Source organism: Xiphophorus hellerii, chromosome 10 (genome assembly GCF_003331165.1).
Source record: "Xiphophorus hellerii strain 12219 chromosome 10, Xiphophorus_hellerii-4.1, whole genome shotgun sequence".
In the NCBI taxonomy this organism is placed as follows: Eukaryota; Metazoa; Chordata; class Actinopteri; order Cyprinodontiformes; family Poeciliidae; genus Xiphophorus; species Xiphophorus hellerii.
In genome coordinates, this window is record NC_045681.1 from 15010682 (window position 1) to 15027796 (window position 17115).

The 17115-nt window shown below is 37.1% G+C and overlaps 1 protein-coding gene across 1 annotated transcript in view; it reads right to left on the reverse strand.

The window, feature by feature from the left end:
- The window catches only part of myo1d (myosin 1D), a 91085-nt gene that overhangs the window by 53662 nt on the left and 20308 nt on the right, over positions 1-17115 (reverse strand). The window contains exons 2-11 of the mRNA XM_032574615.1: positions 14930-15138; positions 14379-14472; positions 12713-12878; positions 11903-11956; positions 11143-11238; positions 10428-10544; positions 8972-9175; positions 8304-8449; positions 8105-8219; positions 7161-7331 (exon numbers count right to left, since the gene is read on the reverse strand). Coding sequence (XP_032430506.1) covers positions 7161-7331; positions 8105-8219; positions 8304-8449; positions 8972-9175; positions 10428-10544; positions 11143-11238; positions 11903-11956; positions 12713-12878; positions 14379-14472; positions 14930-15138 — 1372 coding nt within the window. The remainder of the gene's footprint in view (positions 1-7160; positions 7332-8104; positions 8220-8303; positions 8450-8971; positions 9176-10427; positions 10545-11142; positions 11239-11902; positions 11957-12712; positions 12879-14378; positions 14473-14929; positions 15139-17115) is intronic.

Genomic DNA, 17115 nt, shown 5'->3' on the forward strand with positions numbered 1-17115 from the left:
TGGTCAAAAAGGGATTTTACTTTAGATTGTTATTATCAGAAACTTTTACTCTTTAAACAGGATGAAGACAATTAATTTAGCGGGTAATTATAACTGAAAAACAAAAAAAAAAAAACTCCACTCTCTCTGGCAAAATATACACAAAGAAAAGATGTAAAACTTGTTTTTATTGCTTTCTGTTTATTCAGAAAGTTGTTTACAGATTTGTTTTTCTTTTAAGAGGTAAACATGTAAAGGACATACAGAGCAGATGAGCAGATGCTCTCTCAGACAGGCAGACTGCATCTGCTGGACGCCACACAGTCCCCTCATCCAAAACAATCAGTCACACTCCAACACACACCCCAGAAACAAAGCTTGGCATCTTCATTATTAGTACCTCTCCTGTGATTTGGACTCAGCCTATTGCCATGACCAATGTCAGATTGAATATGTGTGTCTTTCATTGTATGACAGGGTTACTACACATTTTTAATTTAAAAAGTTTAGATTTTCCCAACTTACATTTGAGGATTGGGTCATCTGTTCTAACTGTTTGGATGTCATTTGATTTCTGTTTCCTGGGGCTCATAATCAGTACGTGGCAAGCATGAAAACTCCATAACTACACATCAAACCTGTTTTATGACCTGAGGCGCAACAACCTGTGATGCTGTTTCAGCATTTCTGTGGATTTTCAGTCAACAATTAAGGAACAAAAACACTGTTGCTGAAGTTGTTAAACTGAGGGGGTGCTGTGGATGAGCATAAGCAATCAGTGGCTATGGCTAACAGTAGAAGGGGTAAAATTAAGGAATGTTTTATTTTTGGTGCTAGATATTGCAATGTTATGAATGTTAATTGAAAACCAGAATGTAATGTCTTAAAACAACTTTTATAATTTGTTCTTTTGAAGACCAAGAGTGAAGCTAACAAAAATTGCTCAGAAACTAGTAAGAGCCTGTTGTACCTACACAGTGGAGCTTATCACTAGAGAAAAAGATGCAAAATTAGCAGAAACACAGACGTTGATGAAGGCTGTTGTTCAATACATTTGCATGACATTAACTTCCTCTGTATCTCTATCTAACTCACTCATTGGTTACCTAGCAACAACCTGTTGAGTAACTTGCACAGCAACTGTTTCATGTTTTGACATCATGCCCCATAACTGCTTAAAAAAAGAAAAAGGAAAACTATGTGGAGTGAATGGAGAAAATGAGTACAACAGCTTGAGAGGAAACTGGATAAAACAGCCACCAGTATTTCAGATATTTAAAACAAAAAAACTATTCAATAACTAGCGATATCGACTGATATGAAACCCTAAGATTGTGATTTCAGCCATATAGCCAAGCCTGAAAATAATCTAGCCTTTTAATTTGTTCTTAATCACATCAAAATTAAAAGAACACTTGTAATATAGCACTGTGTTGTGAAAGAATTTAATATAAAGCTTTCTTTATTGAACTAAAATAAGCACATTTGGAATGATATTCTAATTTGAGATTTACTTGTTGACATAGATTTTCTAATGTTAAAGTCAACAGAAAAAATACTCTTGGCAAACTCAGCTGGTGTACAGGAGGATGTCCTTCATTTTCTACAGCACAGATTGTTTTGATAGATTGCCAATAAACCAGACTTCATTTTTATCGTCACCTCCCCTGCTCCTGCCAGACTTTATGCTCCCATGCATCTCCCATCACTTTTCCCTTTCCAGCAATCCTTTTAGCCACCTGTGCCCCAATAATCTCTGTCCCCGGAATAAAGAGAGCTCTACCAGCAAACAGGCCAGACCTCCTGATGAGCAGCCTCTGATCATCTCTGAATCTCTGCAGCAGCTATCAGGGCATTAAACCACCACATACAACGTCCCTCCCTGACTCTAAGCAAGAGGGATGAGTACAAACCCAGTCCAGCCCATTAATAAAACCACAGAGCTGCCCTGTTGGATATAATATCCTCCTGTACACAGGTATCATTTTGACTCCCTCCACGGGTCCTTTGTACATTTGCTGACCTTGTACCTCCCTGGTGTTAATGACCACTTCGTTTGGATGATTAGCACTACAAACACATGGTGCGTGAAAGCTCTACCTCCCAGGACATCCGCCTACATGAATTCATACATGTGGCAGCTGGTGGACATACACAAACAACTTGTTAGTATTCTGCACCTGTACAAGCAACGTGCTGGGATCTATGTGAAAGGTACGCACAAGAAGCTGAAGGTAAACTGAGCGTTGTAAACAGAAAACAACAGGGGGAGAGAAAAAGTGAGATGTTAAGGAGCAGAAGATAAAGCTGTTGGAGATGCATGTGTGTATTTTAGATTGTGTGTTTTACTTGATTATTCTTTGTTTTGATTGCTTATAAGTTAATGTAACTGTTACACGCTCACTCACTGAGTAAAATGACGACAAAGTATCTTGTTCCAATTGGTGAATGCACTACACCACATGTCACACCCTCTTCAGTGGGGTGTTCAATACATTTACATGACATTAACTTCCTCTGTATCTCTATCTAATACAGAGATACATACATATTCATGTTACTGAATATTTCTTTATTCAGTAACACTGTTACTGAATAAAGAAATAATCTTTATTCAAGTCAGCAAGATATCTGAAAAGATCAGCATGTTTTAACATTTCATTTTTTGTAATTTTTATACATGCATCACGTAGAAATGCACTCATTTGATGTAGGGGTCTATTAATAGTTAGGTGTGCTAACCCTGCTAATCAATAATATAGCTAAATATATATAATAATAATAGCTAAAGACCTACGTAATCATAATTTCTCTGTTTTGAAATATTAGTAAAATTGTGTTTAGCCTCATGGTTACATAACATTGACTGCTTTCTCACGATATCACAATATCATCTGTGATGCTATGATAAAATATGCTAAATATGATGAATAGTTAGCAATTGATTACAAAAAGGCTCCTTAAGGCCCCTTTAAAGTCACAATAAATGAGTAAATGACAGAACTTATGATAGGACTTTGTTGTGAAAGGCATTGAAGATCTAATTAAAATTTGGTCCTTTGCAAAGTTACCCGTTTCTCAAGACAGACAGACAGATAGATAAATTGACTACTTAAGTTAAGCAGTGTTATAATGACCTAAAAAAACGCTTTTTAAAAATCAACTGAACAAGTTTGCTACTTAGCAGCTGGTCAGCATGGCTAAAACCTTTTTAAAAATCTTGTTGGATTAAAGTCAAAAGCTGTAGCAAACAACCAGATGCAGAAATGTTGCAGACAGCTGGATGTTACTGCCCCAAAACAAGCAGGAAAAAAATATCACATGCAATTATGCAAATTTAAACATATCCTTTTAGGTAGAAGAAAAAGTGTAAACAAGCCAGAAGCTTTCAAGTATTCAAACAACTTGAGTATTTGATAAGACCAAGAACCCTGGGAAGTAAATGAAAGGAATTTCTGATCAGTTGACTGGAAAACATCATGACAGAGATGACACGGACTGGGCTAGAATCACAACAAAGTGCATCTGTTATGGATCTAAACTTTCTCTCTGTACACATACCCTTTCCCCATCTGTGGAAACAGCCGATCTGAGCACGCCGTCTGTGCGGCAACAGTGTATTTACTGACCACATGCTGCATGTAGAGAGCGAGTTACTGAAGCAGTGAAATAGCCTGGACAGAGTGCCTGTGCGTCAGTCTGCGGCCAGTGTAGCATCATTTAGCACAGAGAGGAGGGTGAGAAAAAAGCAGACATGCTGCACAGATCCTGTTAGATGAGCATCTCCTTAGGCCAAGACCTATGACTCACTCTATTCCTGCAGATTGTCTTTTCTGTGTACCCTGTTTGGAGCAGGAAACAAGTAATACAAATGCTAACCATTTGAAAAATGTAAAAAAAAAATAAAATAAAAAAGCCAGCAAATAACAGATCTTTCCAGTCTTTATTTGTATATTTATTGATGTTTTTGAATTAGCTCATCTAACACAGAGTTGTGTTTTGTTTGGTATGTGTTACATTTTTTATCCAACTCAAGGCTCTGCAGACTTTTTTTTATTGTTATTACACTCATTTTTGATTTTCTCAAAAGAAATTTTCGTGGTTGATATTTATTTGTCTTAGGGTAAAAAATTTTTTTTCATTTTTTATGTTTTGCAATGTTTTTAGGTGTTTCTTTCTTACAAGTGCAATAGTGTTTTCTCAATTCTATATTTCTGAACGACACATTATATTAGTTTTCTGATATATTTTTACTTATTATTTTGCTGAACAGAACGGGCCACAAAAGTTCATCAAGGACAAAAAGAAAACATCCTGCTGTGGCTGTAATACACGTTTTTGATGGAGTTTATGGGCTGGAAAAACAAAACAGTTTTTGTTATGTTGCCGAAAGTCTATGCCAAACATCATTAACTACAGATATAGCTGTGATTATCATACAGTCTTTCCACATGCCTCAGCACCTTTCTTTCTTGCTGCCTCTTGGTGTGGTTATCTCACCTCATATTTAATTCTTAGTTTCTCACACAACACCAACTCCTTCTTTCTTTCTCACACTTCGTTTCCTACTTCAGCTTCACATCTGCTTTAGTCTGCTTGCGAGGGTGAATGTGTGAATGGTGGAACCTGGCGAATTAGGGTGGGTTAAAGAGTCTTCAGACTTGTGTGGAATTCCTATCCTCAAACATCTGTGAATTTCAAACCTTTTCCAAGAACCACCATACACCCTGCACATGGGATTAGAGATAAGAATTTTATGTTATAGTGAAACAGTAGGATTTCTCTTATTTTTCCCCTTTAAGTTAAAATCCCGAAATCTAAATAATTATGTAGAGGAAAAAAAAAAACTAGGCAAAAACAAACAATAAAAACTACTTTGGGCTATCTTTTAAAATATGTGATATGATATCTATGTTCAAAATTTAGGAGGTATAGGATTTGTAAAAATAATGTGACCAGCAGGTGGCACCTGCTACAATAAAGTGCATAAAAGGCTAAAAGCAGACAAAAAAAAAAAGAAAACCCACTTAGACCCTATATGAAACAGTGATCTCCCTCAAACCATTGCCCAATTGCTCTCTGTATAATCAATAAAACCATTACACAGACCCCTTCTGATAACATGAACTAGGCTAGAAAACTTAGTCTTAACAATAGATTAACAGTCTTCTCAATAGATTAAATACTAAGTCTTTGACATATATCAATGTAGAAGAGTTTAAAACCCCAAGCGAGAGTCATAATGCAACAATGAAAAAAAAAAGAATGTCATTTGAGTAGCAACCTGCCAAAATTACTTCAAGAGTTTCTATAGTCACAGATGGTGGTGCTAATGTGATGGTCAGAGGCTGTTTTACTGCTTCTGGACTTGCTGTTATAGATACATCCATGAATTTTGCTCTCGAACAGACAATCTTGAGGTTATCAGTTCTCAAATGCATGATAGCAGCTGTTGCCACCAACGGGGACACAACCACTACATACAGTATCACACAAAAGTGAGTAAACTCCTTGCATTTTTGTAACCATTGTATTATGTCTTCTCATGGGGCATTGCATGCAAAGTAGACAGTGCACAGCTTGTATACCAGTGTAACCACTGGCAACAAAGGTGAGTACAGCCTTTACTGATCTCACTTCCATGAGAAACTTTAGGAGAGGGCTGGTTTAATCATCATTTATCTGATGATATAAACATTTGTTAGAAGGCTCGATTATTCTTTTATTCATATAATAGGATCAAATTAATTTTTAAGCAAAATACCTGTCTGTATTCACACTCAACATAAAAAAGATTTACACCTTCAGAATTTATATGGGATTCACTGAAGCAGTGAACAACTCATATTACTTCTTAACAAAAAGAAAAATTAATTCACAGCAATATTGTGCAGGAAAAGGACTTCAAACAGAACAGTAAACAAAAAGGTTTCCAGACAATATTGATTCATGCAGATATTAGTTCCAGGAAGCACCAGCAGGATAAGTGTATTCTGAAACCCTGCATGTCTTTGAAATTCCAGCAGGAGGAGCAGGTCAGAGAGCAGCAGAAGAAGAGTGATATTGAAGAGAATATCGACTTGTGGATGAAAGGAGGAAAAGAAGCTTCAGGGATCAATAAACCCTGCAGTACAATCTTTACCTCAGTCCTTCTGTATTCACAGCTCCCTGTGACATGGGGCAGTTTTTTCACTCTGAACTACGGTGGGTACCAGGTACTGAACTATGGTGGGCCTGCTGGGTGTTTTTGCTTCACATGGGAACATGAAGACTTTGAACAGTTTTTGGCACAGCCTGTTGATTTATATATTTCAGTTAACAGCTTCCCTCTCTCACACACACACACACACACACACGCAATGACTGTCAAAAGTCATTCCAACTGCATCAGCATTATCCTTTGCTCTCCTTTTCACTTAACGTTAGCTCCCCTGTATGACTCTCCTCATAAATCTGTAAATATGTCTCCTCCACTCTCCTATAGGCTGATAGTGACATCACTTGTGCAAATTGTTGAGTCAGACTCCCAAAAAACAAATCCTGACAGATGTTGCCCCCTGGTGTTCAGAAAGTAGACTGCAGCAGACCTCCAGTCAAAAACAAAAAAAATCTGTAGAATGAAATCTTTTAACTTCTGCCCCCGGCAGACCTTTTTGTGTCATATATCGACTAGATCAGAGAAGATGAGATGTCGCAAACAAAAATGAATAACAAGACATTTGGTTTAGCTTTGGTTCGGGAGTCTGATGACACCATTAGTATGAATTAGACGGTGAATCTTCCTGTTTATTCAGTTTCCACTTACAGCACTAAAAGCTACTTAACGCAATGAGAAACCTGCCCTCTGCTGTTCTTGGATTATTACAGCCATATCAAGGATGTGAAAAAGCTAGTATTCTGTATCAAGATGATTTTATGAGGGTAAACATTTCACATTGTATAGATATTGATATTTAATGCATTTGGACAAGAACGGTCATTGCAATATAGCACACAGCTCATGAGAAAGGTAAAATGAAGGAAACGGTGTGAGGTGCAGATCTCCAGTTTCAAACACAAAACTACGAAAAGGCAAGACGGCGTTGGCGTTACTCAACTCCAAAGATCAAACTCTGCTACAAAGAGTCACATACTATAAACAAAAAAAAACATGATTAATATCCGCAACTCATTCTTCCTACCTTGCGGCTTGTGAAGTGGGCGTGCTTGGCCAGCTTGACGTTCAGTCCCTGCAGGAAGACCTCGTCCGTGACTTTGCCCACATTCATGCAGGCTTCATCCAGAACAGAGAAGATGCCTTTATGCTGCTGTTCCACCAGGTCAACAATAATCTGGTTGTTGAAGTAATCAATCTACAAAAAAGGAGATCAAGGATTGAGGTGAATTCAGTTTAGAAAACAGAAATGTCCAATGATTACATGATAAAAGTGCAAACCAAACACAAAAGAAAAAAAACCACCAGAATTAAAAGTTTTTGCAGCAAAATCTCAAGTAGAGATACATCAATCAATTGACCACAGATGTAAATTTCATACTTCTCATCTGATCAGCAGCATGCAAATGTTTTTTTTAATTCATTAAGTGCACGAAAAACTCCAACTTTGTATATACATTACTGTGTCAACTGTGTATTACCTCTGGGTCCTAGAAACCCCCTTTCTCACACACCCACTATTTGGAAGAAAACCCAGCAGTGTGTACTTCTTGTGGAAAACCATGAAGATCCATTGTTTCTTCTCTTATCTTAATCTTCTCTTATATATTTTTTACATATTTTTTAAAATGTTAAAAATATATTTAATAATGCAAATAATTTTAAGTTTTAAGTATCCAGAAGCCATTTTAGATTTAGATGAGATTGGTGAGAAGCCACCTCCTTTCCCATTTGGGACTGTTGACATCAGGGGCTTTCCTGATTCTTTGTAAAGCTGGATTTCGTTGGTTCTTTTTTTTCCAACGTTTGACAACACCTGCTGTTTCTCTTGACGACGTGGCGGCAGTGCTTTGAAAACTTCTAACGTGTCTGACAACCAGTGCTGTCGACTAAACTCAATAGCCAATTGCTTTAAGGATGGAAGGTAAATTTTACAAACATAGGTTAATATGAAAGCAAAACACATCATACATGTTTCCAGGGGATGCCTTCTCTCTGATACTCCTCCTGCTCCTGCTTCAGAACCAGCTGAATGAAGAGTTGCTGCAGTTTTTCATTACAGTAGTTGATGCAAAACTGCTCAAAGCTACAAAATAAAAAAAGCACATAAAGTAAATTGTGAAATATTGACTGACATAAATGCAAACAATTTTTTCACATTTATCTTCACCTGTTGTTCTGGAAAATTTCAAACCCATAGATGTCTAACACTCCGATGACCGTGTTCTTTCCATGGACTCTGGCATCATAATTTTTCACCTCAATAATGTCATTGATGCGCCCAACGATCCAGCAGAACAGACGCTCGTACATTGCCTGAGGAAAATGTAAAATGTTGAGGGAAATAATATATATATTCCTTTATTTAACCAGGTAAAACCCCGTTGAGATCTAGATCTCATTTTCAAGAGGGACCTGGGCAAAAACATTTGCAATACATAGCAACCTGGTTACAAGAATGCTGTGCTTGTTTGTGCTCAGATTATCTCAGGGCACAAACGCTTAGCAACAACTGAGTAACCGGAATGAAAAGTGTCAAAATATCAACGAGTCAGTTTTTTTGTTGTTTTTTGTTAGCAGCTTCACTGCGCTGGTCTTCCAACTGCCTACATGAACTGAATCCTCCACAATGTTCAGTCTCTGTCTGATGCCAAAACACTGTGACTCATATGTTACTGTGAACTACGATAAGTAGAATCATAAGTAACACAAAGTAACAAGTGAAATGTCACAATCCTGCAGGCACATGTAGACCTCTGTTGCTTTAATCTCTTTAGTGCTGCTACAAAAAAAACAACACACACAAAAGGGTCACCAGAACTGGTGCCCAGAAATAACCTTTGCAAGAGCGTCTCGCCCATAACTGGCCTCCTGTGTGGTGTGCTGTTTTTCAATGACGTCTCGACCAGTTGCCACTGTGCGATACAGCATCGCCTTCTGCACATTTTCCTCCTTGGTGGAAAGGAGGTCCTTAATCACAGAGACAAGCTTTGTGTTCTCTATCAGGGTAACATCACCATCCACTCCAAAGGTCAGGTTTCCCTGCAGGACAGAACAGAGAACTTGGGTTCATTTATGTTTTTTCTGTTTAAGTAAGAACTTCTGAAAAATAAAAATATCTTATGTTCTTGCGAGAAATAGAAAACTAAAGCAATAATTTATCAAAGCAACTACAACACGCCACTGGCAAGTTTAATAGATTAAATAATGAGTTATGTGCTCACTCTATCTACTCTATTCAGATTTTACTATATCATTTAAAACCCTCCAAGGCATAAAAATGAAATAGACACATTTATGGAAGTTTCTTAATTCAATATTCTAAATTTAGTATCCCTATTACAGCTAAACAAATACCATAATATTTGATTAGCTCAGTAAAACTGTAATGTTGTAGTTATATGTATACATATACAAAGTGTTGACTTCCTCAACATCAGAATCCATTACAGTGCTGCTAATTTTATGACCAGATATTTGATTTGGCTCACATCATTTCACACTAGCCTGAGCAAAAACTACAAATTTGTATTTTCTGGTGTCTAAAATACCAATACTGCTTCAGCAAAGTTGAGCTTCTTGGCATCTGAGGTAGCAGGACAACATTTTACGTCACACTTCTACTACTTTGTAGTTCATGTATGTGACTCTCCTCTTTTGTCCTGGTCCACATCACAAAATTCTATATGTACGGTCTGATGGCGGATAATTTAACAAATTAACGAAAGATTTATAAGCATTTTTTGCCGTTTTGTCAAACATTGTTAAAACTCTTGAGTAATGGTTTTGAATTTAAAACTTTACAGTTTACTTATTTTTTATGAGTATTTAAATCATGAAACTGCTCCAGTTTTAAAACATAATTTCTCTATTCTTTATTTGTAGGCACTGTACTAATTATTACGTTTTTCTTTTTTCAACAGTCTGTTTTAATTTCCTGAACAACATTGCTTGTAATTACTTGGAGTAAAATAGCATGTGTTCAGAGAGGTTAGGGGAAAAATATTCCCATAATAAGGGGCACAGTGTTCTGTTGGTACCTTTTCTCATTATTTGTTGGGCAAGATAACAAACATAATGAGTCCTTTATTCGTATAATGCCAAAGTCTGACATTTATAAAAGGAAAGTCCAACACTCAACCTTTAAGGAGAATGTTTCTAGGAGTGACTGAGCAGTATAACAAATAAAATCTGTCCTTTCCAGTTTCGTTTTTTTTTTTTTTTTTAGCAAAAATAGCAAAAGGAAAAATCTTGCCAACCAAAATGATGAAGATTGAGGTTTTCTGTGTATTACCAGATGAAGGATGGTGGCCAGGATCTTGTAAACAGTCTGAATCTCGTCGACTGTGAACCCAATTACTTTCATGGCATCGGCTACAGCTTTGAAATCAGCGCTGTCATTGATGCCAGACTGCAAAAAGATTTAAAAAAAACATGCTTTAGGCACATTGACTAAATCATTCAAAGAACAAGAGACAAAGTGTACTTGATTCAACATTTATTATTTATATAAATCTGAACCGTGGAGCAAATATTTGTAATATCTTCCCACTGAATGTTGTGGTCTATTCATTTTTTGAAGGGTTGATTTCTAGTTCAGCTGTTAATTAAATTACAGATGTCCTGGAAATTAAAACACAAGTTGCTTAGACACAGAGTGGAAAGCTACACCTCAGCTGTTTGGGTGTGCTGTGCTGCATGACATCAGCTAATTGGATGCTGTACAGTGTTTTGGTTCCATGTTATTCTTAATCATTTGACTCATTCAACAACAGAGATAGCAGATCTGAAAAAATAGGTTTGGAAAAGGATCAAGCTCTATGTACAGCAACTCTGCCTGAAGTGTCACTACATTTCTGTTCCTAAAACCCAAACATATAGCTTTAAACATTTACTTTTTATGCCCTACAAGATAAGAATTAATAAATAAGAAGAAGAATTAGGAAAAATTTGGTTTTAAGTATGATAACTTGTAGATTATTCATATGTGAACAAAGAGTCTGAAATACCTTAATCTGGCCTCCAACTTTGATGTAGTTGTAGGCCGTTGGGTCTTTTTGAATGTGAAGAGAGCGTAAGAGGGAATCCGGACCTCCTTTCAACAGCTAGTAAAAAAAAGAAAAAAAAAAAGAAGCATATTTTGGTTAGAAAACTTCTGATTACATTTTTTAGTGGCGCATTACTGAATGAACTGAAACTTTGTCAATTTCAGGAATAAAGTGCATGAAACAGAAGGGTCTCATTACTAAATAATCTGTGAATACAACTGAACTATCAACACAAACATCCACAAGAATCACTTTATATACTCCTATAAATAGGGACAAGAGGATTCTTACTGACTAATGATGCCGATTTTGGTGCTTACCATATTGAAAGAAGTCCCATGAGGTTATATTTACATTTAATGGTAATACAGTGAATTTCCCTTTAAATGATTTATAACACAGACCTTTCTGCTTTTCATGGAATTATTTACCACATCTACAATTCTCTAGGGCTTTTCCTTTTGATATGCTACACCTGATGTAATTGTAGTGGTAAAACCAGTTGCCAGACTGGTCCTGCACCCAGTTTAGAATATATGTAGATGTGCGCAACAAAGCAGGACTTTGTTGCGCACATCTACATATATTCTAAACTGGGTCAAAGCTCTGTTGTATAAACTTTTTTTTTTTTTTACATTTACATCAAACGTAAAAAAACCTACAAGGAAGCTTGTGCAACAGAACACAGAGTTTATGCAAATCCAAACAGGTGTGTGAATACCTGGTAGAATGAGTGGAAACTCCTCTCGCCTTCCTGCTGGAAAATTACCCTGGACTGTTTTAGTAGGAAGAAAAAAAAAGCTTGGTTAAGTCACAACATCATAAATTGAACTCAACAATGGTCTTCCTGTTCATCACTGATGCTAAACATAAAGATAGTCTGGAATGTGTAGAAGATCTTTGGAAAAGCATTCAGACCTCTTGAGTATTCACAAGCACAAATTTTTATGTATTTTATAAGCATTTCATGTGAAAAAGCATCAAAAAGTGTGGCATGTATTTGTATTCAGCCTTGGATGTTCAGATGGGCTTAAATAAAATCCAATGCAACACAGGAAGTCACACACAGTGTGTAATGTAGATCTATATCTGTATACTCTATGACCGAAAAAAACACCATGCAGGGAACACAATGAACATGTGGAAGAAGCTTCTCTGGTTAAATGAGACCAAATAAAAAAAATACAAAATCTGGACACTTAGTTTTCTAGAAAATTAACACATGATACATGGCAGTGGCAGCATCATGCTCTGGGGATACTTTTCTTAATTATGGACAAGTTTAATGGGAAAATGATGGAGTAGTCTTTTGTGTCCAATTGACTTGAAAATGGAGTGATGATGGAGGATAAGAACCCCAAACAAGAAGTCAAAGCTAAAATTGAATGATTTATATCAACTCAAATTAATATATCAGAATGGCTCAGTCAAAGTTCAGACCTAAATCCAATTGACAGGACTTGAAATTTGGTCCTAACAAATCTTTTTATCCCATCCCAAGGTGTCCCATTTTGATATCCTACCACCCCACCTTCTCCAGTAGGTAGTTGTTGATGTGGCCCCCGATGGGATCTCCTTTGAAGTCAAAGTTGATGTCCATGTATTTGCCAAAGCGGCTGGAGTTGTCATTGCGGTTGGTTTTGGCGTTTCCAAAGGCCTCCAGGACACAGTTGGATTTCAGCAGCATATTTTTTACTCTGTGAAACGGGAAGGTGGAACAGAGAAAAAAATGATTCAAACATCATCAGTAACATCTTTATATCACAAGTGTACAGTGTTCAAAAACACAGCAGTCTAGAAACTAAAATGTATAAAACATTGCATCTGTGGTCATCCATCTAACAGCATGGTGTTTACATTACATTGTTAATGTGATGACTCAGTTTAGTACATCATGCACATTAACAATGTTCCAGGTCCCACAGCTTGACAGGTCCTCCGCCATACCTAACAGTAGGCATAAGGTCAGTTAAAGTCAGTCCATTGCTGCTAAATCTCTGAGCTGCCAACTGAGGTACAGACAGCACGGGAAAGGATTAATATTTAAGAGTAAATCAGCTCTGCAGCTCAAGAGTTTGATAACAACGACAGTTCAAGAGACCACATAATTGTGGAAAATTTGTTGCTTCTGACATTGGATGGGTCAAAATAAAGTGTACCAAGACAGAACAAATCATTGAACCTGACCCAAAGATCCTTTATTGTAAACCACATTTTGAGATAAGGAACTGTACTTTGTACTATTGATTTTAAACGCTCACATATATCCTTCAGGCATAACATAACATGCACTGATAGTAAAGCCAACAAAACAGATTATTTATTAAACCTGACACCTGTTAGTGGGTGTGGTAAGCCAACGTTCAGTCCTTAAAAGTGATGTATGAAGGGTCAAAAAATAATGGCAAATGGGTGAGCTCAGAACAGCAGAGTTTCACAACTGAAAACCTGGAGTCCCACCATCTATGTAGATGACTCTTTGACATTTACTTCCTACTTAAGCATTGTGACCTTTTCATCCTGTGGCCTCTCTACAGAATAATATGATAAGGCAAAAATTCTTCTGTAATGTTTTGGGGAGAACAACAATGAGTTTGAGATGTTAACTTGGTCTGCTAAAATCTTTGGGCCAGACACCACAACGGACCTTTAGGGGTTTAGTGGAGTCCAATCCTTGATTGTTATTTTGGCTGCAAAATGGGCCCAATAAACCCCCAACACGAAGCTATGCTTCCTGAGTCTGCTGTGTGTTACCAGCACTTTGTATTTTCCAATATTTAATCTGTGATCTACCTTTCAGTCTCCTACCTGACGTTTTGTTTGCTTTGCAAACAGCTCTACTTATCTCCTTTATATCAATCCAGGTTAATTACACTCTAAAGCATAATTGATTGTTCTGTACTGTGGAGCAATAACATCTTTTTGTGCCTTAAAGGCAAACACCAGCTGCTCAGTCACCTGAGACAATAACACCATGCTGGACTGTAACTTTATCTGTCTATGATGCAAGAGCCTTGATGTAAGGTGGTAAGCATTCCAATAAGATTACGACTCCTTCAAAACAATGAAAGCAATCGGTTGACTGAAGCCAAATTTATTCCTACTGAACGTGTCTGACTGGTTTCCACAAATAAAATCAAAGCAAGAGAGTAATTCAACAAAACAAAATCCATATTTCCTCCCAAAACTCATCTCACCTTTCAACTTCCGCCCTCTGATTAGGGTTGGTAATAGCAGCTATGTATTGCATTATGTACTTGCTGGCCTCGGTTTTTCCTGCACCACTTTCCCCTGCAATAAAAAGAAAGAGATAAATATATAACCATAAAGTATTTCTGGCATTAATGGCCCTGCAGTGGTTTGCATGGCTTGCAAATCGAACAGCGAGACTTGAACTGTTTATAATGTTAAAACAGTTTCAGTGCAAATCAGTCCTTTAGACACTTTTGGGTTTCGTTTTAGTAATTTTTTTTTTACTTCATTCAGAACAACACATGTTAATACATCATACTTCTTGTTCTGTAAACCTTCCAAACAGTTTAAGATTTAAGTTCCTTCTTTGTCCACAGAGTGGTGCTTTATCCTCCTCAGCATTGCTAATGGCCAAATAGAATATTAATCTAAGAAACAGTCAAAAGTTTAACACTAAATGCCAAAAAAACACAATATATTTTAAAGCAACCATGTGAAATTAAAATGTAAAAAAATAAATAAATTATTTTTGTGATTCTTGAACTTCTGATTGTACCTGAGATAACAATACAAGTGTCTTTGTTCCTTCTCTTCATGGCTTTGTAAGCAGCATCAGCGATGGCGAAGAGGTGTGGCGGCCTCTCGTACAGTTCACGACCTTTGTACTGCTCTACAGTGTCCCGGCTGTAGATGTTCATGGCACGGTACGGGTTCACTGACACCACCACCTCACCAATGTAGGTGTAGATCCTCCCCTTCTCAAACCTGGAGGGAATAAAAACATTTATATGTTACTTTCGGTAAAAAATAAAGAAATATTTGCTTTAAGCACGAAAATAAGGAGCCATGTATCTTTATTTATACATTTAAATAACAGCAAGTATAAGCATATGATACAGAAATGTTCTTAAAAGAAAACAACGAAAGAAACACTTCTGACAATTTCAGCATGATGGGTTCTCACATGTGAGCCGTCCTACTTTAGAAATTCATTGAATGACTCTAGTTCCTCAATTATTAAAATTCCTCGAGGAAAAGTTATCTTCCTCAGAGCTTCATTAAGTTATGTTTTATTATTTAGCACACCGTGTTCCAACCGGGACATTATTTGTGTTGCGCAGCGCTCTGACTTCTTCCCATGAGTTCTTGACGAAAGCTAAGTGTTAGAAGCATAACGTCCAATTTTCAAGTTCGGCCTGTGGGGATTTTATTGATTGGTGATAACGCCAGGGTTTTCATTGTTTTTAGCATCTTTAAAATGACTGGCGCGATGCCTGGAGTACGTCAGCTTTTCTCCTCCGGGAGCGCTGCGGGAGTATTTATGCAGGTAAGAGGATAGACTGAACATGGCGGGTGGCTGAGTAGTTGATGCTTATAGTGTGAGTGTAGCTTTACGGACAAACCGCACAAAAAATTTCATATCATCTCGGTCTCAAGAAATGTGTGACGGAGCACATCGTTACGTAGCTGGTGACGTTACTTTACCAGCTACGTAACATCACCAGCTACGTTACAGCTACGTAATGTAGCTACGTTACGTGTCGTAGTGCAACGTATCGTAGCTAAGTTATGTGTGTGTGACTCACACACAGAAACTCAGGAGTTTCTGTGTGTGATACACTAAGGAGTCAAATCCTGTCGCTAACATGGACACAAAAGTTATAAATGTCTGGGCAAGGTGAGAGTTCATCTATTAAATTGACTGAAGATGAATACATAAGCTAAAAGCTTGAGTATGGACTCTTTTTATAAGCGTATTTGTGAGCCTGCCACTTTATTATTAACTTGAATATAATTTCCGATTCTTGTAGAAAGTGAGCTATTATTGTTACAGGTTAATTTTCTAAACTACAAAAAAGTAACTGTTAGGGAAGCTCAAATATGAAAAATTAGACTGGTGTAGATATCCAATAATAACACCGGTGTTATGCTAAATTTAGCAATATTTTATTTTACAAATTTATTTTATCCGATTACTCAATTAATCACAGGAGTAATCAATAGATTACTCGATTACTAAAATATTCGTTTACAGCCCTAGAATTATTAAATAGATTTTGTTTGATTTATTTTTGTTAATTTAATAAGTATTTACTGTAAACACAGAAGGGTTATGGTACGGCCATGTCTTGGCCTATATTCATAATCGTTATTTTTTTCACACCTTTCTCTTACGGAGAATCAATATGCTCATATCCTACCGATGTATCAGACATAGATATTTACACACTTTCCTGTCTCACTTTCTGCCTCCATCTGTGTGTGCTCTTCACTCCCAGACTCATGCAACCTTTCTATTCCTACATTTCTCCCAACATGAGGCTGCCAGGCTGACTTCCTTCCTGTCCAAGCACTGCTAGCATCTCCGCTTCTCTCCACAGAAGAATGGTGCCTTTCTTCACAGCTGCCAAACCTCTGCTGCTGCCTTGCAAAGAAGGCCAAGACATTATTGTTTTTAAGACATTCGTAATAGCTCAGTGTAAAGCTTTTGTGACTGAAGAAGTTCCAGACAAACGAAACGGAGCATGACTGTTGTTTCCAAAAAAAAATGGGCATTTTTTTCCCCGAAAACCAAATGCTGACTCAAGTACAAAATGAAAAGATGTAGCTCTTTATGGTTTGATGTTGCTGCAATGAGCAGATTTGATATCATTCATGTCCTCAAACATCAACCTAAATTATCCACATCACTGTGTATGAGACTGTTAACAGAAGGCCGTGGAACTAATTAGTCACAGGTTA